Source organism: Sander lucioperca, chromosome 5, assembly GCF_008315115.2.
Source record: "Sander lucioperca isolate FBNREF2018 chromosome 5, SLUC_FBN_1.2, whole genome shotgun sequence".
NCBI lineage: Eukaryota > Metazoa > Chordata > Actinopteri > Perciformes > Percidae > Sander > Sander lucioperca.
Window position 1 is genome coordinate 232,501 of NC_050177.1, and position 25,000 is coordinate 257,500.

The 25,000-nt window shown below is 39.9% G+C and overlaps 1 protein-coding gene across 4 annotated transcripts in view; it reads right to left on the reverse strand.

Annotated features, from left to right (window-relative positions):
- The window catches only part of myo7aa (myosin VIIAa), a 91,308-nt gene that overhangs the window by 55,391 nt on the left and 10,917 nt on the right, over window positions 1-25,000 (reverse strand). For 3 of the 4 annotated variants that reach the window (XM_036000995.1, XM_036000994.1, XM_036000993.1), the window contains 13 exons: window positions 10,330-10,443; window positions 9,384-9,536; window positions 8,566-8,583; window positions 7,033-7,217; window positions 6,603-6,724; window positions 6,102-6,244; window positions 5,452-5,565; window positions 4,066-4,134; window positions 3,797-3,881; window positions 3,160-3,236; window positions 2,582-2,701; window positions 1,794-1,936; window positions 457-667 (listed from right to left, as the gene is read on the reverse strand). In XM_036000995.1, the coding sequence (XP_035856888.1) occupies window positions 457-667; window positions 1,794-1,936; window positions 2,582-2,701; window positions 3,160-3,236; window positions 3,797-3,881; window positions 4,066-4,134; window positions 5,452-5,565; window positions 6,102-6,244; window positions 6,603-6,724; window positions 7,033-7,217; window positions 8,566-8,583; window positions 9,384-9,536; window positions 10,330-10,443 (1,554 nt within the window). The remainder of the gene's footprint in view (window positions 1-456; window positions 668-1,793; window positions 1,937-2,581; window positions 2,702-3,159; window positions 3,237-3,796; window positions 3,882-4,065; window positions 4,135-5,451; window positions 5,566-6,101; window positions 6,245-6,602; window positions 6,725-7,032; window positions 7,218-8,565; window positions 8,584-9,383; window positions 9,537-10,329; window positions 10,444-25,000) is intronic. The other variant, XM_031304039.2, reaches the window with a different exon arrangement.

A 25,000-nucleotide genomic window follows, 5' to 3' on the forward strand; every position in this document is an offset into this window, starting at 1 on the left:
ATAGGGATTTTTAGTTTTTTAGTTAGTTACTTGGAGGAATTGTGCAGTAATGACAGATTCACACATTTTTCTTTTGTTTACAGTAAATAAATAATTACAAATCTTAAAACTTTGCATTCATTTGATTCCCAATCAAGATCCACTGGTAAAAAATGTTTCCATTGTTAATATGTACTTAAAAACTGTTCTGAAATGCAAAATAATTGAATTTTAATCATGTGATAAAAATATGCGATTAATCGCGATTAACTATAGAACTTCAGCGATTAATCGCGATTAAAAAAATTAATCGTTTGACAGCCCTAATATATATATATATATATATATATATATATATAGTATTAGTAGTGTTGTTGGCATTGACTGTTGTGAGTTACAGATGGCCGAAAAAAATAAACTAAACTAAACTAAACCTTTGAGGGACGGCGACCCTCCCCACCATCTGAGCGTACGTACCCTGGGGAACTTGCTCTCCTCGTCGATGAGCGAGATGATGTTCATGGGTTTGATGGCGATCATGTCCAGAGCGTCCTGGTTGTCGGTGAACTCGATGTGCTGCCAGTTGATGTTCTCCAGGTTGTACTCCTCCTGCTCCAGCTTGAAGACGTGACGGACGAAGAACTGCTGCAGGTTCTCGTTGGCAAAGTTGATGCACAGCTGCTCAAAGCTGCAGGCCGGACGGCGAGAAGTGACAAGAAAATGATGACAAAAGAACTTCACTCTCAGTTGCTCTTCAAGTAAAGTGACAAGAAGGTGAAAGGAAGACATTTAACATGACATATACTGAAATTAGGAGAGGCCAGTATGACAAACAGCTTCATTTCAAGTTGATACACAGATAGATATACAGTATATGTACAGAAAACAGAAGAAATCTGATAATAGGACATTCAAAATCAATGCATACTGTCAGGGTGACTGTGATTAATCCTATAAAACTCTATTATTATGAAAATAAAATGTTGAAATAAAATTATATAATAACGAGTTGAGTTTTAATCATTTCCTTAATTTATATATTTTATATAATTTATTCATGTTTATTCAAGTATACCTGCGCTGGGCTTTGCCTCTGAAGTCTCTGCACTTTGCTCTGTGATCTACACACACATACCTTAACGCTGATCACGTGTAGGCAGCTTTAGGGAACGTCTCAGGGAAATGAATGCAAGTCTATGACCCTGTTTACACTTCTTTTTAAAACGTGTTTCGGTGATCCGAACACAAGTAGACAGCCGAGATACGTCGCCGTTCACACCTGTGTCTATCACGTCTCTCCAGCTGGTCACTTGTGTTCAGATTTCGTTGCTGCCCCCGTCACTTTGGCTAGAAGGCCAAAGGGCCCATCCACACTCTCGCCTGTCGTTAGCCGTTGTGTCAGTGGAGATATCGCTTTCAGCAGAATCCAACACATCTCCTTCCATCATGCTAAATGATAGACGGTCACGCAACACTTCATCCACCTCGTCATAAAATAGGCAAATAGGCAAGCTTTCACCAAAACAACCACCACGTCCTGCATTGATGACAGATTTTCCTGGTAGGCATCAGGACGAATTAGAGCTTATACTACAAAAGATGTGTCAAATACATCCCAAAGTTGTTTGAGTAATCAGATTACAATGTGTCTTGGTGGTCATTACACTGTCTTGCATTTAGCGCTGTCCAATTGGGATCCCATCCAAGACAGGGTCTATGCAATTTCCCCAAAAGTGACCTGAGTTAACATAGGTGTGTGTGTGTGTGTGTGTGTGTGTGTGTGTGTGTGTGTGTGTGTGTGTGTGTGTGTATACCTGTTGACAGTGAAGTTCTCAAAGCCGAAGATGTCCAGCAGTCCGATGGAGCGTCTCAAAGCTTTGAGCTGTGAGGACGCAGGCTTGTAAATGGCCGCATTGATCTTCTCCACGATCCACACGAACAAACGGCCATAAATTCCCTATACACACACACACACACACACACACACACACACACACACACACACACACACACACACACTTGTCTTGTCTACTTTACTGCCAATGGTTTCACACTATTCCACTGCTCTACAGGTGGCAATAACACACTCAGAAAAACAACAATACGCCAGCAAAGGCAGGGAGAAGAAGACTGACAGCTAATAAACATGGGTGTAAACAAAGTAGGATTTCAAATACCTTAAATATTAGCTTTGCAAATGTTTTATGAGGAAGGAAATACATCCAACACGTGTTAGACCTCAAGGATACAGGCAAAGTGTTTTGGTGAACACACTGACTGTTGATAGAACTTGTGTTTATACGATAAAATGGGATTACTTTATCTAGGGACATTATTGTGCAGCAGTTGCAGTATAAAGAGTGCACATATATAGAGTGCAAATAAACAAAATATAAACAATAAAGATCATCTATAAGGTGCAAAACCAAAATGTCAGAAATGTAAACAGGTTAATGGTTAGATGTTTACAAGAAAACTCCACAGTGCACCTTTAACTTCCTTAATGGATCTTAGTTTTTGGCTCATTTTTAAGGCCATACATGACAATGGGCTATAAATAAAATGATTAATATAAGACTGTTTTAATAATTAAGTGCTGCACCTTAACGAAAGCGTCCCGTACATCCCGAGCTTGTTCCATGCTGAGTGGGGTGGAGACGGTCTCTCCTCTGGTGATCAGAGTTCGGCTGGTCAGACAGTTCATCAGATCCTTACCATCCACCTAAACACACACACACACACACACACACACACACACACACACACACACACACACACACACACACACACACACACACACACACACACTGACTGTTAGCTAAAAGTAGGCATGTCCTGATTTTATGTGATTGGTTATTTTTGTTCCAGATCTTAAGCAAAGTCCTTTTGTGAGTCTGACCATTGTTTATTTTATTTCATAATATAAAAAGAATAACCTGCACTCCTATAATCTCCTATAATAATATTTTGCATTATGCCCGACAGTATTTAGTATAATAGATGTGAAGAGGAGCAGCAGCGTGGGTCGTCTGTGGCAGAGAGCTTCGGACAAGATTTAGACACACTCTCTTCTATGGGTCTATGTAATTTCCCCAAAAGTGACCTAAGTTAACATAGGTGTGTGTGTGTGTGTGTGTGTGTGTGTGTGTGTGTGTGTGTGTGTGTGTGTGTTTGTTTCACCTCCAGCAGTGTAGCAGCAGTGGTAAGGTGAGGGCTGCGGACAACCTCGCAGGCATCCAGGTTGTCGTAGGTACGAGCTGCAGGGTCAAAGGGCAACATGGTTAGAATATATATATATATATATATATATATATATATATATATATATATATATATATATATATATATATATATATATATATATATATATACACAGTATATATAAGTCTTTGCTGGACCTTTTTAGCAGCAGCATCAACATGGGATTGGAAACACAGTTTGTTGTCAAGAACAATACCCAAATATGTAGAGTTATCCACTAGGTCAATGTTAACACCTTTTATAACAGTTGGCAGTAGGCTTTCAGATAATCGTCTTTACTATTAAATGTTTTGACTGATGTGCCGTTCCATCGCTTTTTAGGACAATATTAACTGTAAATTAAAATATAGATTAATTTATTTGTTTTAAATCTATCATTTAAGACCTTTTTTGGGCCCTGAATAGTATATAAAAGTAAAAGTTTACAGACAGACTATAAACAAGCACAGCTGCAGTGTAACTGAACACAGAGGAAGAAACCCGAACTGTGAACATACCAGAAGAGGCAACAAACTAATAAATTGTGTGTTGTTAATTGTAATTCTTTTGACTTTACCTTCATATCTGAGGTTTCCCATGTGTAATATAGCAGCCAGCAGTTTAGATATCTCCCAGTACTCTTTGTCTGTGAACATAAGTACCTGCGGAACAGAGCAAAGGATCCTGATTGAAAAAGAACATGTATCACCTTCGTCTTTAAAATACAAGAGCAAGTAAGTTTAATCAGTTAAATAATTTAAGTAGCTACTAACCGATACAAGTACACACACCTGGAGCTAATGTCTCTTTGCTGTACTATAATCAGCTTTTTGTTTTAATCAGTACCTTCATTGCAGAGCGGATGTTGGAGTACTCTTTCATGTCGTCTCGGCCATCACACACTGTGCAGTTACCCTGCAGAGAAGCAGAGAGAGGGACTCAGTTTGGGGTAATCAAGTATTACTAATAATCAAAATCCAGAAAAATGCTAAGTTTTTTTGTGATTGTTGGGGGCAAAAATCCTTGATTATGCGGCACGTTTTCTTAAAAAATGCGATGGAATATGCCGGATATTTATGCAATTTTATGCGATGAAATTGCGGGAACTTGCAAAAATTGCGGGAACTTGCAAAAACTGCGGTTTCATCATGGCTTCATCGCGGGGTTTGCAGCTTTTCGATGATATTCACGTCGCGTAATTACGTCACTTCATAACGTTCCCATGGCAACAGGGAAAAATGTCAATGTTGAGTTTTTTTTAAGTTACATAGGCTACTTAAATCTACAGTGTGTAGTTTCTGTCTCCCCCATTAGGAATTCTAAGTAATGACAACAAAACTGTTGGCACGTCCACATGATACAAGCCTTCCTTGATTGTCAACCACCCCTCCTCCACGCAGTTGCTAGTAGCCAAGGAGGACACGGAGGATTAAAAAAACACGATGGACTCTTCAGAAGAGGGAATTATCTTCACTTGAGTTTCTGCGTGCGAATGTCGCCGGACGACACGATCTTCTGAACATAGCCATACTGAGACATACAGAGAGAGTTGTGTGGAGCTGATAGTCTTAACTAGCTTTGTAGCAACTCATTTGGCAATGGCTTGAATGTAACGGACGTTCATTAATATCAAAAAGTTACGCACTCAAGCTTTAAGTTAACTTTCTTACGTAATGATCTTAACTAAACCACAATCCTTTACAACACCTAAGTAGTTTTTTTAATTGAACCTAACCAAGTAATGTTCATTTTGTTTTCCCAAACTCCTAGAAAGGGACGCCAATAAGTCCTGACGGCGCTAACAATGACCATAACCATGTAATTAAATGATAACAGGCTTATTAACCTACTACTAGTAGGTGTAGCAGGCCTATATATATATATATATATATATATATATATATATATATATATATATATATATATATATATATATATATATATATATACGATGCTAATAACCACTGACAACGCCCATTCAATGAAGTGATAACATTCAAAATGGGTGTTTTGTCTTTAAACTTGTATTTTAATTTTCTTTTTTTTTAGCTTTTAGATTTCTCAACTTCTTATCACATCTTCTCTGTTTAGTGTTTGAGGGTTGGATTTCCTGTGAAGCTTATTTTTGTGCACTGACTGAGCGGCAGGATGTGCTGACTGAAGTGAACAAGTTGATAACGACATGACAGACAGACACAGCTTACATGAGGATGAAGGTGCCACTTTACTCACCATGGTCAGGTAGGTGTAGTCGGTGGCCTTGCTTAGCCCCAGTTTCTTCTTCTCATCTGCAGTCATGCCCTTCAGCATGCAATAGAAGACGTGGTAGTTCCTCTCATCGTGGGCCTGCAGAGAGAGAGAGAGAGAGAGTGACAGGGAAATATAAATGCAATCACACAATGTGCAGTGAAATGTGTTCTCTGCATTTAACCCGTCCTAACTAATTAGGAGCAGTGGGCAGCCATAGTCTGGCACCAGGGGACAAACTCCAGTTGTCATTCCGGTACCTAAGTCAAGGGCAATGGCAGGAGTTACCTAGCATGCATGTCTTTATGGTGGGAGGAAAATGGACCAACCGGAGGAAAACACACACAAATACGGAGTGAACATGCAAACTCCACACAGAAAGGGCCTGCCCGGACCGGGGTGTAAACCTACGATCGAACCGGGGATCAAACTTTGCAGGGCCTACTTGCTGTGAGGCATCAGTACTAGCTTCTGAGACACCATGCCCTGCATGCAAATACAATGCTCAGACTACGTAAGTAAGGAAAGAAATCCTATGGTGTAACACTGGACACTTGGTTATTTGAACCACTGTAAAACTCCTGAAGAGTTTATAGTTTGAGCAGGTGGACAGGTGTTACCATTTTGTGCCATACCTGTCGACAAACTCTGGATTTCTCCAGCAGGTATTGCTCTATCTTGGCTCCCTCTATGGCTCCTCTCTTGTTGAAATGGATGTCAATGTATTTTCCAAAACGAGACGAGTTGTCGTTGCGGATTGTTTTAGCGTTGCCAAAGGCTGAAAAGAGACACAACAGAAACCAATGATAATGATGTCATATGAATGTGTGTGTGTGTGTGTGTGTGTGTGTGTGTGTGTGTGTGTGTGTGTGTGTGTGTGCGTGTGTGTGTGTGTGTGTGTGTGTGTGTGTTCCTGACTTAGGCTACCTTTGTGAAAACATTTCAGACAAAAAGACCAGTTAGTTGGGGATAGCTTGTCCAATTTGGGGACAAAAGCCATGTTCCCAATTGAAAAAAAGCAGATTTTTGGGTCAGTGGTTACGCTTAGGGTTGCCAGGAAATTAATATAAGTCTATGTACATGTAATGTCCCCAAACGTTAACTAAGTAAACATATGTGTGTGTGAGAATTCCTACCCTCTAGTATAGGGTTGGCCTCCAGGACCTGCTGTTCTATCCAGGAGTGTTGACCACTGATGGCTGCCAGGAATTGAAGGATCAGTTTGGTGCTTTCTGTCTTCCCTGCTCCAGACTCACCACTATCACACACACACACACACACACACACACACACACACACACACACACACACACACACACAATTGTGAAATTCAAAGTTTGACCTGATGATGGTGCTAGATGAAAAGTTAACAGATCACAGAAGCTTGCAAAGACGGTGAACGTCTACACCAAATTGCACAGCAATTAATCTACTAAGTGTCAAGATATTTCACTCTGGACCAAAGAGGTGGGCTGACTGACTTACTGACATGCATCGTGGCTAAAATTAGATCTTTGTCACATATTGGAGATTTAACTTTTATCCGCAGTCTGAGCTCCTTCCTACCTGATGATACAGCACTGGTCGCGGTTGTTCCTCTGCATGTTGAAGTAACAGTTGTCAGCAATGGCAAAGATGTGGGGCGGCATTTCACCAATTTTCTTGTTGGTGTAGAGGCGGATCTGGTCGGCCGTGTAGATGGGCAGCACCTGGTACGGGTTGACGGCCACCAGGATGGAGCCGGTGTACGTCTACACACAGAGGCAAAGGATGAACTGATTTAGGGGTTTTTAAGGCCGATGTGATGCTGAATGATTTGGACTGAAGCTGCTATTTGCTTACAATTTTGAGCCAGTTTGAGCCATTTCATGCAAATGATCAAGACATGCTGGACAGCAGGGGTGGTAGAAGTATTCAGACCCTTTAAGCTTGGGACAAACTTGAAGACTAGCTGAAAAAAAACGTATAACTTTATATAAACCATAAACTGTATTTTGCTGTGTAGAGTAATATTTCAACCTGTTTGTCGAAACAACATGATTTGCATTGAAACATGCTGAAATATTTCTACAACACTAGCACTATTTATGAGAAAATAAAACTCAATTCTTGATAAGAGGGAGATAGTTTTCACTGTAGAATGTATGTATGTAATTTAAAAAGATTCAGCAAAATATACAAAGCAAAACAACATGTATGTCTTAATTAGTGAGGTATAAGTATAAAGTATCATAAAATGGAAAAACTAAAGTAAAGTACAAGTAATGTATTATTATTTTGACCTGAATTTAAAAGCCTACTAGAATAATTCATACAATTCTAGATGTACTGTAGATCAAACTTGTTTCCTGGACCGAGGGCAATCTATCTGCCAACTTTGAGTAGTATGTGCATTTGTTTTTAAATAATTTTATTCTTGGAATGAAAATCCAGTCAAATATAAAATCAAATGCGTGTTAAACAATTCAGATTCTTTCAGCAGCGTCAGGGGGCCGGTGGAGGGTAGATGAGGTGACGGAGGTCTTGTAATTCAGATGGTGAAGGATGACAATGAGAACGTCTCAGAGTTCGCTACGAGAGAACAGACGGCCATGTCGGAAACAAATCAACATGCACGCAGGCTGCAGCACTGAGCTTGGTTACCACTAAGCCTGAGAGAATCAGTCCTACAAAGCATTTAGACTTGTCCTGCAGAAACATGACACTGAAGTCTAGTTTGAAGTCAAAACATACTGTGTTTTTCTACAGTTTATGGCTACACGGTGAGTACATGATACCCCGCCGGCTTTATTTACAAAACGTTGGCCACATTCTGCTTTATGATGTACATGCAAACATTAAAGGAGCTGATGGTATAACATAATGATTGAAAAAAACATTTTGAAACCCATGATTTCCTTATTAATTTAAAGTTTATGAGACAGAATACTGCTAACATGAAACATTCAAACCGTGCAACATACATGCAGCTTACAGAAACAGTTAAATAGGAACGTTTTTGAGGTCATGCAGGTGTTGCATTAAATACATTATGTGCATTATTTTCAGCTGAGGTCTGACTCTCTCCAGCTAGGCTTTATGTGCTAAGAGCTGACTTACCCTGCCACCACAGTTTGTCTAAAGAGGAAACAGGAAAAGGAAGTAAGGAAGAAGGATAGAAAGTAGGACAAGAGAGAGAATAAAGAAGCAAGACATTGAGATGAGAGCAGAAAAACAGCCAACAGCAGACAGCTGTGGTTGGATTTGTGAGATAATGTTGAGAAGTGTTGGTAAAGACCATTCAAGACCTGGATAAAGGTGAAACAAGCGTTAAATCGCAATAGCTGTCACCACATACGCGAATGCATCCACATGTTCATGCATTCACACACACACACACACACACACACACACACACACACACACACACACAACCTCACAAATGTATTTATTCATTATAGGCCACTCTTACTGCCACACGCCCTTTTTTCCAGTTAACATGAACAGCTGATCAGCTGTCCTTTGGCTCATGACCAATCTTTCCACAAATCTTTTTACCATCTTTATTGGCATAATATTAATGAAAAGATTGTTCTTGTCTTGTACTGCCTTCAAATCATGACAGAAAATAGCAGGACAGAGTGTAAAAAGGCAACAAAGTAGGAAATAAAACTCTAATGTGTGAAATTCTTCTCCACATTTGTTACACTTCTAGTGATATGAACTGTATGACTCCCATTTTTATCTGCTATTAACTGGTTGATATAAATGATCCATATGCCTATGATGCACCCAACAAGTTGAGAGGTCACCTAATTTTAAGGGATTTTGCCTACCAATCAGCGGTAGTCTACCAGAATATGGATCATAATGAAATAACAAGAATGCTTAAAACACTGGTGACCAGATGCCTTACTGAGGGTTGATGGTGTACTCACATAAATGAGTTTTTCTCTGTATCTGATGAGCAGGTTGCGGAGGATTCCTGCTTCATTGAGGTCTCCCAGGCGGATCATGTCCTCCACACCGTGGATGGAGGTGGGATGCATTGGCTTGATGTTGCTGGCATTCTGGGGGGAGATCCAGTGCTCCTGGTGGAGGATGGGGATGTGTGTAAATTTCACACTCTTTGGACTTGGACTTTTTGACACTTTGGACAATCAAATAAAAGGGCATATGCACCACAATTTAAAACTTATGCACAACAATTTGTATGATATCCTACAAAATTACAGCAATAAGCAAAACGTTTAGCGGTTTTTACAGATACATTTAGCAGTGAAAATGTTACTGTGAGTTGTGAACAGTGCACCGTGAGGTGCCGGTCATTTCGAAAGCCGCTGCAATTGAGTTTAGCCGACAAAAGATGACCGTCATGTGACAGTTTATGCAAGTTTATTAAGTTTATGCACCAAAACGACTAGTTAAGGTTAGAAAAAAGATCTTGGTTTGGATTCAAACAACGGTCCTCTTAAGTAGTACTCCACATTTCCTGGGTGAAAATCTTGTGTTTTCCCCTTAACTTCCCCTGGGACACAAACTCTGCTCCCCCACTTGGAAGCCCTGTGTTTTAGGACCCAATTATGCACCCTGACCTTCTCCCTATGCGGACCTGAGCGCTCTTATACAGCAGCAGTCAATGTAGTACATGCAGCAATAAATACATGAAATGCATACAAATTACAGTGCATTACTTTTCGTGTAAAAATGGGTTTTGAGTACAGCCTGTCTACCAAAATGTTTTGGTGTAGTCAGGGGGGAAATATTTCAAAAGGGGTACATTATTGAAAAAATGTTTGAGAACCACTGGTCTAGCATGCTCCCCACAACATAAACAAACTTTTTTCTTAACCGAGCATAACAAAAGAGTGTTTCAACACTTACATTTCCTTCATCATCCAGCACCTGGATCTGTCCCGAGTCACAGAGTTTGACCACCGCACCGATTGGCACCTCAAACTCCCGACCAGTCTTTAAGTCCAACCACACATAGTCGCCCTGGAAAGAAATCAAAAATTAAAACCATGACCAGGAATGGGATTACAATTTAGTCAAATCACAGTCAGAGAAAGAATTAAAATGTTAAATCAGATTCAGAATAACCGATGACAAATTAGAAGAAGAGAAATTAGAGAAATTAGAAGCATGAAGAAACAATGCCTTTATTACAGCATGTGACATGATTAAACCCATGATTAACATCAATGTTTCTCTGTTTAAATAACTGAATCATAACCATTTTCACACTGCACCTAGACCAGGCTTAATGCAATCTGGAGACATGAGAACTTTTTTAACCAAAGTCAGACTGTGGGTTAAAGGCCTCCTACGGTATCATCTTACTCTACAGCTACTGTATGGACTGACCTTTTCTTCTATTACTACGTTAATTGGAGCTTGTACATTAGGACTCAGCAGTAAATTAATTATAGTATTCAAATAAATGGTGCAGTCTGAAAAGGGCTAACTGAACCCTGGATGATCTCCTGGTCCAGACAGGCAGTCCTGTTTGGACTGGAAGCTTTTGAAAAGGACAAAACACAAAATGTGTACCAGGAATTTGTCGATGTGGACAGGGAGGACATCTAACCAGCAGACAGTCATTATGTAGGAGAGGAAAGAAGGGTTAGTAGATGTGAACTACTGAGGGGTGAATGCATAGAGCAGATATCTACACATCAGAAGCATTCAAATACTCTCCTGTCAACCTTTTGAGTATCAAACTTTCACCCACTATAGACTTGAAAGGTATCTCTGAAAAACGACAGCGATAAATAACTTATGGGCTCTGAAACATCCATCATCGGTAGCTGTTATAATCCTCTAAAAATGGCCACCAATCACTGCCTCACGGTCAGATTGGAAAGAACCAATAAAATGCCTCTTTGTCCCACTGCACGTGTTCTACACCTGCTGTGTATGAGCCTGAGCTCAATGTGCGTTATAGCAACAGGTTCTCACACCCATCTCGTAAAATATGGACGCTTGGTCAGGTGCCTTTGTCGTTCTTATTGACGCTAAAAATCGCCTTTAGGGCTTTCAGTAAACACGCTTGGTCGGGACTATTGCCGTCCCTTTAGCGCTATAAGTAAACGTGCATGGTCGGGACTATTGCCGTCCCTTTAGCGCTATAAGTAAACGTGCATGGTCGGGACTATTGCCGTCCCTTTTGACGCAGTTATGTTAAGGAAAAGGACGTGGGTGGGCTTACGGCTCCGTGACACGCGGGAACTACGGGACGGTTGGGTTTAGGAAAGGGTCGTGGGTGGGCATACAGTTCCATGACATGCGGGAAGAACGGGTCGGAAAGAAAAAAGCGACTATAGCAAGCGTGACAAGCGAGACGTGAACCCCTGTCTCCTGGGTGAAAGTCCTGTGTTTGACCCATCCACCAACCCAACCAAGCTCCTTGTGCGGAAATTCGCCCTTACATACTACTTGCTAAATCCTATCTAACTGCTGCTCTCCCCGGTGCATTACACAAACACGCTGAAAGACGCCTTTTTTGTTGCATCAGACGCTGACAACCACTGTCCAAACATCCTTATTTTACGAGTTTGGAGTGAGAACGGGTTGATTATAGCCACCAGAGTTACTGCAAGTCTACTGGAGAATGGAGGAGAAAAAGTTGCTACTACCGCAGTTACTTGCAACTGCCCTCCCTGCTAAAAAGGCAAAGAAAAGAAAGAGTGAAGCTCTGCTCTGAGGCAGCAACGCAGTGGTTCTCGTGCACGTCTGTGTTTGGGGCAGAGCCCCGAGGGCAGTGGTAGGGGTTCGACAGGGCCCCAAAGAGATGCTACTTTTAAATCATGCTAGCTTTCAACATTACCAACCCTGTCTTTAAAGCCACTGTTTGTAGCTACTAAATTGTTGCCTTTGTGCCACGGATTTTAACATGTAACAAGACAGACAGACAGACAGACAGACACGGACACACACACACACACACACACACACACACACACACACACACACACACACACACACAAACACACACACGTTTAAAACCTAAATAAAGTTTTCAGATATATAATTATGATTCATAACTCCGAACAGAGTCAAAACAGAAAACCACATTCTTGTGATTCATGCATAATTATTTTAACACACAGTTACGCAATATTAGATGAGACAGCATATAACACACACACACACACACACACACACACACACACACACACACACACACACACACACACACAAATAATTAATATTTGATGCATGAAACAAGGAACACAGGCGCATATCTTACGCAACCCTAATCCCAGAATACAGACATACAATTATGACTTATGAAATTTAAAACACACACACACACACACACACACACACACACACACACACACACACACACACAGACAGACAGACACACACACACACACACACACACACACACACACACACACACACAGACAGACAGACACACACACACACACACACACACACACACACACACACACACAGAGTTGCATACCGGCAGCAGTGTGCTCTGTTTCACCACTGTGTTGACGTTGCGTAGCAGTGCCCATTTGGCCAAATCCTTCTCATAAAGTTCCACATATTCCCGACGCTTGTACATCTTCACGGACACAGTTCAAACTCACACACACTCTGACAATGATATCTGATGTGATGCAGTCAAAATGTCCTCCTTACACACGGGCAGACAATTTCCAAATACCAACGTAAAATATCAAACTAAGACACGGGTAAGGCCCACAGGACAACACACGTAGCCGTCATGAAAACACTGAAATGTTCAAAATCATCTGGATTTAAGGTTCAATTCAGTTCAATTCCAGCAGATCACGGCCACCTCTGTTTCTTTAAGGGATGCCAAAAAATGTATGTCAAGAAAAACAGGTCCAATGAGAAACATCTTATAGTCTAACAGGGTCAAACATCCTGGTCTATGACCTCCAGTCCCGGCTCTCTGTACACTTTGAGGAAATCAATTTTAAAATATCTAATAAAATCCAGCCTTCTGCTAATTTTCAGGTCACTTTGAAGTATCTACTGGAGTAACATTTTGGGACAATCCGCCTGCTCTCGCTCCTCTCTCTCTCTATCACACTCACACTTTGTTAACCCAGCCCCCCACAACCTCCCCTGTTCCCCATGGCAACAAGATGTCACTTCCTCCTCAGGTGTGTCCTATATGGTGTTGGATTTCTGAGTGGATACACTACAGGCAGTACATGTAAATTCTGCACGTTGCAGGATAAAACGTGTGTTCCCTTATATTAATAAGTCATTAGGAACCGTAATTAAGTAAGTAAGGAACAATAATGCTGTAGCTTATCTTTCATATTTTTGGTATTTGGTATATGTGGTGTCATTTTCTTTAGTCTGTGGCCCAACAGGTAGATTAGGCATCCAAGCTAACATTAGTGAAAGCATCAAACATGCATTTAAATGAATGAGACGAAAGTTTATCCAGTTGTTCCTCGTCCCCGTTTGCTCAGTGCTGTTAAATTGTACGTAGGGGATGTAGGAGGTTTCTACCCAGAAGTTTTTTTTAAAGAATCATTGGGATTGAGTACAGTTCACTGAGGCTAAGTTCCTAAAAACATTTATTAATAGCAATAATGTTAACTTAATTGAACTCAAAAATTAAAAATGTCACCCATGTCCAACTTTTAAGCTCTGTTGACCTAAATATTCACCCCGTCCTCCTCGGTTTAGCAGCGCCAAAAAACAACGTCACTCTACTTCTGAGTCATATGTGTTTTTGATTTAGGCACTCAAACAAAGGTAAAAAAAAAAAAAAGAAAAGAAAGAAATGCTGTAATGTTCTTGTTAGGGCACTCTGCTGACTAAAGACCAATGGTGGTCCACACAGCAATGAAAGTGATGGGGGTTAAGGAACATCCATCCTTTCAAACGCTCTCTGAGAAGAACATAGTTGAAGGTCCCATGGCATGAAAATGTCACTTTATGAGTTTTTTTTAACATTAATATGCGTTCCCCCAGCCTGCCTATGGTCCCCCAGTGGCTAGAAATGGCGATAGGTGTAAACCGAGCCCTGGGTATCCTGCTCTGCCTTTGAGAAAATGAAAGCTCAGATGGGCCAATCTGGAATCTTCCCTTTATGACGTCATAAGGGGAAAGGTTACCTCCCCTTTCTCTGGTTTGCCCACCCAGAGAATTTGGCCCACCCATGAGAAAGAGAGAGACATCATGGCTTTCAAATGAGCAAAGTGGCAGTTGGTCAAGGCCACACCCCCACCCTCCACCTTGCCCCCCCCCCTCTCCTCCTCAATAGCATTTAAAGCTACAGACACAGAAATGGCACATACTAAGGAAAACTCATTGTGGGACTGGCTCTAGTGGCTGTAATTCTGCACCAAGGCTGAATTTCGGGAAAGAGACTTCAGATACAGTATTAGGGGACCACTAAGGTCTATATAAAGAGACTTCAGATACAGTATTAGGGGACCACTAAGGTCTATATAAAAGAGACTTCAGATACAGTATTAGGGGACCACTAAGGTCTATATAAAGAGACTTCAGATACAGTATTAGGGGACCACTAAGGTCTATATAAAGAGACTTCAGATACAGTATTAGGGGACCACTAAGGTCTATATAAAGAGACTTCAGATACAGTATTAGGGGACCACTAAGGCCTATATAAAAGAGAATTCAGATACAGTATTAGGGGACCACTGAGGCCTATATAAAAGAGACTTCAGATACAGTATTAGGGGACCACTAAGGCCTATATAAAAGAGACTTCAGATACAGTATTAGGGGACCACTAAGGTCTATATAAAGAGACTTCAGATACAGTATTAGGGGACCACTAAGGTCTATATAAAGAGACTTCAGATACAGTATTAGGGGACCACTAAGGCCTATATAAAGAGACTTCAGATACAGTATTAGGGGACCACTAAGGTCTATATAAAGAGACTTCAGATACAGTATTAGGGGACCACTAAGGTCTATATAAAAGAGACTTCAGATACAGTATTAGGGGACCACTAAGGTCTATATAAAAGAGACTTCAGATACAGTATTAGGGGACCACTAAGGTCTATATAAAAGAGACTTCAGATACAGTATTAGGGGACCACTAAGGTCTATATAAAAGATACTTCATATACAGTATTAGGGGACCACTAAGGTCTATATAAAAGATACTTCAGATACAGTATTAGGGGACCACTAAGGTCTATATAAAAGATACTTCAGATACAGTATTAGGGGACCACTAAGGTCTATATAAAGAGACTTCAGATACAGTATTAGGGGACCACTAAGGTCTATATAAAAGCATCCAAAGAGCACCATGTCATGGGACCTTTAATAAACAGGCAAGGGTAATTATTGCAAATCCCTCCCATGGTACAAACACTCTTGCATCCCTCTATCAGTGATTCTCCTAAACTCAGGTCATAAGAAGGGTGTGAAATAAGGGTCTGTGTTTCACATATATGAATAACTTTATGTCCGTGTATGTATTGTTATATGGCAGCCTTTATGTCCAAGCCAAATTTCCCCAGGGTTTGTCCCTGGGGAAATTTGTAATCCTGATTCTGAAAGTAATGAAATAAGACAAAAGAAAACGTTCTTACAAAACCAAACAGAGTAACATATAAAATGTCTGATGATGAGCTGCTTTCTCATTGTGTGGACAGAGTACCATCCAGTGTCTGTCAGTCATTCGGTAGGTCTAACACTTTGGTCCAGATTTAAACATAATGACAACTATTAGATAGATTATGATGCATTTTGTACAGAGTGACATTCCCAGAGGATGATGGTGACTTTTCCTCACAGGCCACGAGCAGGTTGACGTTTGGGTTTTGTTTTTTTATGTTGGATTGATTGCTGTGAAATTTGGTATTTGCTCAGCATCAACATGCTAACATTGTTGTTGTGAGTTGGTTAGCATGCTGCTGTTAGCATTTAGCTTTACGTTTGTTAGTTTTAGTTGTTTCCTAATCTGTACTCTGTGTGTAGCATGAGAGTGTTACGTCAGTTTAATTAAGTAAATACTCCGTCTGGCAAACTGAGCAACCTGAACATTACACCACCAAGCACCTGTCACACACACACACACACACACACACACACACACACACACACACACACACACACACACACAGCAGCAGAGCCAACGCCAAACTATCAGAAACCACGTGTTGAATTATTTAACACAGGAGGATCTGTTTGGTGTCTGTTTTTTGAGTGTCCTCTTTTATGTTTTCTTCTCTGCCTCTGTCTTTCTTTTCTCTTTCACCTGTTTTTTCCTCCCATCATCCACACATCTCTTACAGCACATAACTGATCAGCATATGGAGACTGAAGTCAAAGTGCTTTTCCAATGATGATGAAGTCAATTACAGAACTACAAACAAAACTGAAATGTATCTAAAAGTTAGCGACACAGTCAGTCAAAGATCTTATGTGAGGTAAGAAGCCATAGTTCAGTTTGGGATAGTTCATGATCTATACTGTATAATACAGTATTGTTTCCACTATCCAGCAACCAATGTGTCGTGCAACTGGCCAAAATATCTTGAGATATTTGACAGCAAAAGAAGCATGAATGGCATCGTAAAGCTAAAGCAATACAGCATGGGCGATTTTAGACCCTTTTTAGGGGGGCTCAAGCCTAAAAATTGTAATATTAAAACACATTTTTCAGTTTTGGTGCTTCAAGTGAGAGTTTGCAAACTTGTCTGTTAGTGACAGAGAACAAACAATTACAGGTTCAAAGGGCTTGAAACAGGTTTAATATCCTGTGTCGCTGTAGCCAATGCTACGCACCTATAACCCCGTCAAGGAAAGGGTTAACAGAAGGTAGTGTTGGCCAATCGGAGGTGGTTGTGCCAGACTCCCGCCTTCGGCTGAATCTAATCTGTCAGAGGGAGAGCAGGAGTGCGGTTGTGAAGTTTATTTTATTTATTTGTTGTTTATTTGAATAGGGACAGATACAAAAAAACATAGATTATTACATAAAGAACAATCCGATGCCCGTATCACAGTGTTTATAGCCATGGCTAATTCGCAACACCTGTCCCTAGAAGGGCTTTTAACAGTTAAAATAATAAAGGAGTCAAATTTTTACAGTGAATACAATAAAAGTTCGTAGTCCCCAGAGAAGAAATTATTTAAGGCTATTTCATGGTGCAGATTAGAACCCAACTAAATGAATGCTGAATGTTAGAACATTGTGTCAAATTGGTCGTTATTACTGTGACTTATAAGGTGTCAGGTTTAGTTCCATCATAGTGTCAAAAAACGTTAGGTGACGTTGTTGTTCAGTAGCTAGCTCAATGATTATCGGCTGATGACGACTGTATCCGTGTCACATTGTTATTAGGGGCTGAGCCCTCCTAAAGGTGTGATCCTAGAATCGCCCCTGCAATGCAGTTATGACATTGTTAGTCTTGATCTGCCACATGACTTTTGACCTTTTTAATTCCCTCTGTAATCACAAACACTAACAAATAGATAGGTGAATTCATATAAACAACTTTAGAAGTTATTTACAAAGAACTGCTACTGTTAAAATACAAACTTGTTGTCTGTTTTGATGCTGATTGTCTGACCGGAATTTGCCTCAAACAAACTGAGCTGCGAGTGTCTTTCATGAAAGCATTCTTCATCACAACCATCAGTCTCACATCGACAGAGAGTTGTTTTAACCCACAGGCCTTTAGAGCATTTTTAAAGAAGTCATTTAAAGATCAATAACGCCCCAGGTCAACTAACCAGACACCGCAACAAATGTAGACAGCCGTGGTACTTCATGATTTTCAGCTGCCCAGGCTTAAAGGTACAGTTCACCCCAGATTAAAATACACATGTGTCCTATTACCTGCAGTGCTATTCATCAATCATGACCCGGTTACTCAAGATTATCCACAGACCTGGATGTGTCAATGTCAATGTCAGTTTTATTTGTATAGCACCTTTCATTAGAAGTAAAGTCAAAGTGCTTTACTGTTCTGCTCATCTACCTCATGTATATTTTCAATCTTACGATTACAATATTGTTATTAATATTTCACCATTGCACTGGACTGCCTTGCACTATATTTATATTCAAATCTTAAATCTCAGACTATACTGATATTGTACTATTCCTTTCCTCTCTTTAATTGTTATTGTATATTTTTTGTAAATTTCTAAATTCTATTGTACTGTTATACTGTATACTTAACAATATTTGTTTTTATATTTCTCACTGTCCTTTCTGTTTTTATTCTTATATGTTAAGTGAGTGTTGAACTTTGAGAGCAAAGATTAACTGGAGTCAAATTCCTTGTTTGTTTGCGCAAACCTGGCCAATAAAAACACATACACATTCAAACTACGAATGAATAGAAATAACAATACAATGAAATCATTAACACAACAAGACAATCAACAAAAACAAACAAAAACGTGCAACAGTGCAACCACACGCACACGCACGCACACACACACACACACACACACACACACACACACACACACACACACACACACACATTCATGCCATGCCTGTGACTTAGTCAGCTACTACTATCATCATATCACACAGACCGTGCTTTGGACAAACATGACATGAGAAAAGCCACAGTGTTGGTGTGGTGTTAGCAGGGCAGCAGTGATGTAATGTCCACGCTGCCTGCGGTGGATGAGTGTGTGTTCTCATCATCTCTTTCTTCAGGTAAATAATTCAGGCCAGACATGAGCCGGGTATTGACTTACGCCTGCTAATGTCACTCCTGTGTGGAAAGATAACAAACCACACAGAGGACAGACAAAAAAAGTGGTTTAGGGTTAAGACACCGTCCATGAACCACGACGTTCCTGGTTCGGATCTGGCTGGAAACATTCGTTGGATGCATTTGCCATCTCTCTCTTAAAATTCTTTTTATATATCCCTTTATTACGTATAAAGGCATACAAGTCCAAAAAATTCAAAAAACAAAGGAAAGGAGTCTTCAAAGATAAGAGTTAACATCTTCACAAAACCAGTTGTTCACATTTAAAACAGGGTGAACAAAACCATTTCATCTGCCATCACAAGCAACACTAAATCAATCCATTCTAAAGTATTCTGATTAGAGATGCACTGATTGACCGGCCGGTGACCGGTGTTACACCGAAATCTGTGACCCATCGAGATCAGTGTCCCCCTACCACAACCTGAACCAAACCCTTGTCCCTAACCTTAACCACGGAGGGGGGCGCTACGCTTTTAACAGGAGGGACACAGATCACGACGGGTCACAGATTTCGGTGCAACACCGGAATTGGCCGATTTTCACGTGACTGGCCATGACCGGAGACCGGCAGGTCAGTCTGACATATGCCGATTTTATGCCGGTCAAATGCACTCGGGCACCGCATGATTAACATCGTGCAACGTTAGCATCGAACGTGCACACGCACCGCCGCCCCATCAGCTGTTTATGAAATGTCATAAAGTCGAAATTATACACGGCTCTGCAGAGCCTTTGCTCTACTGATCTCAGGCGAACGGTCAGCCGCTCTCTCTCCCCTCTAAGGCTGAACAACTGGAACATGAAAACCGCACTCACAGCTACAGTTTATCGGAAAATAGCGTTGGGCACGCTGACTTTGATGAATTTACTGTTTATCAGACCCCAGATGAGACAAGAAGCTAACGTTAGCGAACGACCCCTCTGTCTCTGATGCCCCGCTGCAGGAGACGCTGTGTGTATTCCGACACGCTGTATTAACGTCACTGTTTAAAACGCCTTCCAGATTAGTGGGGGTGCATACCGCTCCAAACCAACATTAAAAACATAGTCATCTTCCCTCAGCGTTTAGTTTTGTTGCTAAACTGTGTGTAAAATGAGCGGTTTTTAGATTAGATTAAACTTTATTGTCATTGTGCAGAGTACAAAGACAGCGAAATGCAGTGAATTTCCCACACCAGGAGTAATTTATATAGTTCTATTTTATAGCGATAGATCATCTGTTCAAAAAATGTTCTACATTCTATGCAAAATGTAAAATGTTCTATTAAAGAAAAGATAGAAAATAAATATTTTTGTGTGCCTTAAGGTGGTTAGAAAATATGAAAAATCGGAAATCGGAATCGGCTTAGAAAGTTGTAATCGGTGCATGTCTAATTCTGATGATACATATTTCTGTTAAATAACTCTGGCAACCCTGAGCTGCACCAACATTACGTAAACAAAGTGGTCAAGTGGAGGGATAATAATGCTCTTGACATTAATACAAAGAAATGGAAGAAATAGAATTTGGTTAACATCTCATAGTTCCTAATTGTTATCCATAATTAGAAAATCAAGCAGGTGTTTTCATATAAATACTTTGTGGGTTGATGATAAACCATGTCTGCTATCCTAGAAAGACCACATTGAATCTGTCTGCAAAAGGACAAAACAAAGAGCAAAGGGCGAGTAGACATATTCATCTCTTGTTGTAAATGTTTGTGATTATGAGTGTGAGAATACTTGTTGTTTGTCCACCACTTTAAAGTCAAAATTGCTTCACAAAATGATAATCTGATCAAAGATCGGGGGTCAACCTCATGAGAAACTCTATGAATGAACCTTTACAACAACAAATTATAAACCAAAGGCATTATTCAGATGATGTATGACTTTAGATATACTGACAATAAGAGGTGGGGGGCACAAGACAGCATTAAGAAGCCATATGATTGATAAAGACTTCATTTGCATTTAGATTGATTATTCAGATAAGTCAAAGGTCACCGGGTGAGATATAGTGACAAGTTAATTGTGCTGGTATTTGTCACTGAATAAACTTGCCCATTAAAACAGCGACAGACTGGCTCTCCTTTCTGCTTCAGTGGACAATACACATTAACATTTTGTCTCTATTCTGCCTCCACAAAGGCTGCAAAAGAAGTAGACACAGCAAGTATTATTATTGAAGAAATAGTCAGTGGTGGAAGAAGTATTCAGATCCTTTACTCCAGTAAAAGTACAGTAGCAACTACTACGATAAAATGGCACTTAATCACAAGTACTGCATTCAAAATCATACTCAAGTAAAAGTACAAAAGTATTATCAGCAAAATGTAGTTAAAGTATTAAAACAGGGCAGTGGTGACCTAAAGGTTAGAGAAGCGAGCACTGTTAGAACTGTATATCATATCATTGGCAGATTTGTATTGCTTATTGTTATTTATAATAAAAAGGACTCCATGACAATTTGGTAATATCATTTATCCACTTTCAGTGAAATTATTTGGTGACAAAAAATATATTTTGTTAACATTTTACAAGATTGATGTAATGATTCAAAGCAAATTTTCAGGTTTAAGCTTCCAAAATTAGTTACGAAAGTCTTTGATATACAGTACATGTATGAGTTTTTCATACATTTGTTCATCATATTATTTTTGGAAAACGCTTATATAAATGCTGCTACTACTGATAGTTCTTCATACACTGCTGTGTAGTTTTAACAAATTTTATTTTGCCTGTTAAATGTGAATCTTCAAAGTAAATAGATATATGGGTCAAATAAATGTAGTGGAGTAGAAGTATAAAGTGGCAGAAAAATAGAACAAAGGTTCATGTTGTTTCTAAAATTCTGTTATTTCAGCTCAGTCTAAAGTCTCGCTAACTGCAACTTTGTAGTATCTTGTTACCCTCAGTGTGTACTAGGTTTACTACAAGTTATACAAGCTACCTCCAGGGTCTGTAAGTGTACACTGCAGACCACAGCTCCCCACTGCAGACTGCACAGTATCTGTCTGCAGGTGGGAGCTCTTCTTCAGGTATGGGTCTGCCCTCTGCTGGTGTTGTTATCACCACTCAGAAAACTCTTAGTGCTCTGCAGTTACACAAGCAGGCATATACAAGTACAAATACCTCAGAATGGTACTCAAGAACAGTATTTCAATAAATCGACTTGGTTAATCTTCTATAGAAATAGCATAACAGAACGATCAAGTGATGGAAGCAACTGTGTTTGTCTTTGGATCCGTAAGTAACGTTTATTTATAAAGCACCTTTCACAGATAAAAATCTAAAAAGTGCTTTACACAATAAAATGAAATACAATAAATAAAAGACATAAGAATACATGGGAAAAACATAGATACTTAAAATCAGACTGCCATAAAAACCCTCACCTAACTAAAAGCCTGTTTAAATAACAGTCAATGGGCCACACACACACACACACACACACACACACACACACACACACACACACACGCACACACACACACACACACACACACACACGCACACATAGTGCGTTTCACTATCGTTGTGGGGACTCGTCATTGACATAATGTATTCCCTAGCCCCTTACCCTAACCTTAACCATCACAACTAAATGCCTAACCTTAACCCTTACCCTCACCCTAACCATAACCTAATTCTAACCCTAATCCTAAAACCAAGTCTTAACCCTCAAACAGACCTTTAAGGTTGTGGGGTCCAGCATTTTGGCCCCACAAAGTTGTCAGGACCCCACAAGTATACTGGACTCCCGGTTTTTGGACCCCACGAATATAGTTAAACAAGAACACACATACACACACACACACACACACACACACACACACACACACCCCTGTCCTGTTCCTATTGTGGTTGTCCAGTAAATGAGAGAGAGCGAGCTGCTGAATGAATGAATGAATAGCAGCTCTCCATCGCAATGGAATTTCACCAAGTGAGCAGAGACAAAAAACAGCCACTAAACAAAACAAACAAACAAACAGGCTTTGTATAACAAAATAATCAGTTTTTAGTATGAGGTAGCACAACATCTGCAGTAAATATGCAAAAAAAAACAACAAAACAACAACAATTAAAGTATCATGCAGATTGCTTCCTGAAGATTTCTTGCGGCTGGTAAAGAAGTAATTGATTGCTATGATATTTACTTTTTTAATGTAATCTTGTGAATGGATGTGTTGCTTTGAGTTAAAGCTGAAACTAACCACAGTGCAAGAAAACCACACCGTCCCAATAGCTGGGTTTTTGGAGCAGCCTGAGTTTTAGATGCATTGTTTTTAACTCAACGAACAAGGCAAAGCTTCAGAGTGTGATTCCTAACGTCAAATGTGCCCGCTGTAAACCCATCGTGAACCCTAGGCCCTGTTCTCCTCAGGGATGAAATATTTCACATTCCAGGCCACTTTGTTTTCCTTCTCTAACAAACCAAACCAGACAGACAACCTCTGAGGTCAGGAACAATTTCAGAAATACAGTTTATCAGTTTGCTGAAACACAAGTGAAAAAACAACAACTGCCACCAAAGAAGTCGCTGGCAGCCATCACTTGCCAGTACATAACCGAGAAATAAATAGTTAAAAACGATTCCTTATGCAACAGAATGCCAATAAAGAACCATGGGGAGGATTTAATTTTTTATGTGGCTGTGACCACGTCTTGTAGTTGTCTAAAATGCATTTAGCTGCTGCCCCTGTCCACAGCAGGACATTGGTCAGCTTCTGTGTCAGTACCCCAAGCTTCTCAATACTTGGGGCATGCTGACCGCCATCTACTGCATGTGGAGACTGTAAAGTTCCATTTTGTAAAACATCTTTTGCCCAAAATGTTTTTTTCTGTGAAAGGAGCCAATCTGTGGAACTGGCTTCCTACAAATATAAAGACTCTTACTAAAATGTCCACCTTAAAAAACTATCAAAAGCATGGTTCATACAGCAGCAGCAGCAGCAGTGTGATCATGCCATATGAAATGTATAGCTGTATGTATGTGAGGTGTGCATCTGTGTGAGTTCGAGTGAATGTGTTTATTTACTACATTTATTTTTATTGCTGCTAACTGGTTTCTGGACATTTTATTGTATTCACTGTAAAAATTTGACTCCTTTATTATTTTAACTGTTAAAAGCCCTTCTAGGGACAGTAATAATCTATGTTTTTTTGTATCTGTCCCTATTCAAATAAACAACAAATAAAATACTGTCGATAAAAAACTGACTATGGAGAAGTACCTCCCAAACTATTCCTTTAGGCCCAGTGACAGGAGTATTCCCCAAAACCTGTGTTATACTTTTATAGGAGACTTGAAACCAATGTAAACACAGAAAGCACCAGAACTCAAATTTGACGACATCTGTAAGACCACAAAATACACGTAAAGGGTGCATCGCTGGATAACATGTAGAAAGAAACATTTTGACTTTTTTCCCTTTAGGTTTGCATTGGCAAAAATAAATCGTGATTACCAATGTGTGCAGGTGTCAAACGTGTGCCCTAAGACAGTGGTTCTCAAACGTTTTTCAATAATGTACCCCTTTTGAATTGTTTCTTTAAGCCAAGTACCCCCTGACCAGCGTGAATCATTTTTGGTAGAAAAAAAAGTCTATATTAAGAGGAACAATACAGTGATGTCAGCGATAGATTTACTAAACAACAGCCTTGGAACTGATAAACATTTAAATGCTGATGAGAAAAGGAGACAAAAACTAAAAATTCAAAACCTTGGAAAAAGATGGTAGAAAGACAGAAGGAAGGAAGGAAGGAAGGAAGGAAGGAAGGAAGGCAAGAACAGGTCAAAATAGTATCAAAAACTTCAAAAACAGTGACATAACTTCGAAAAA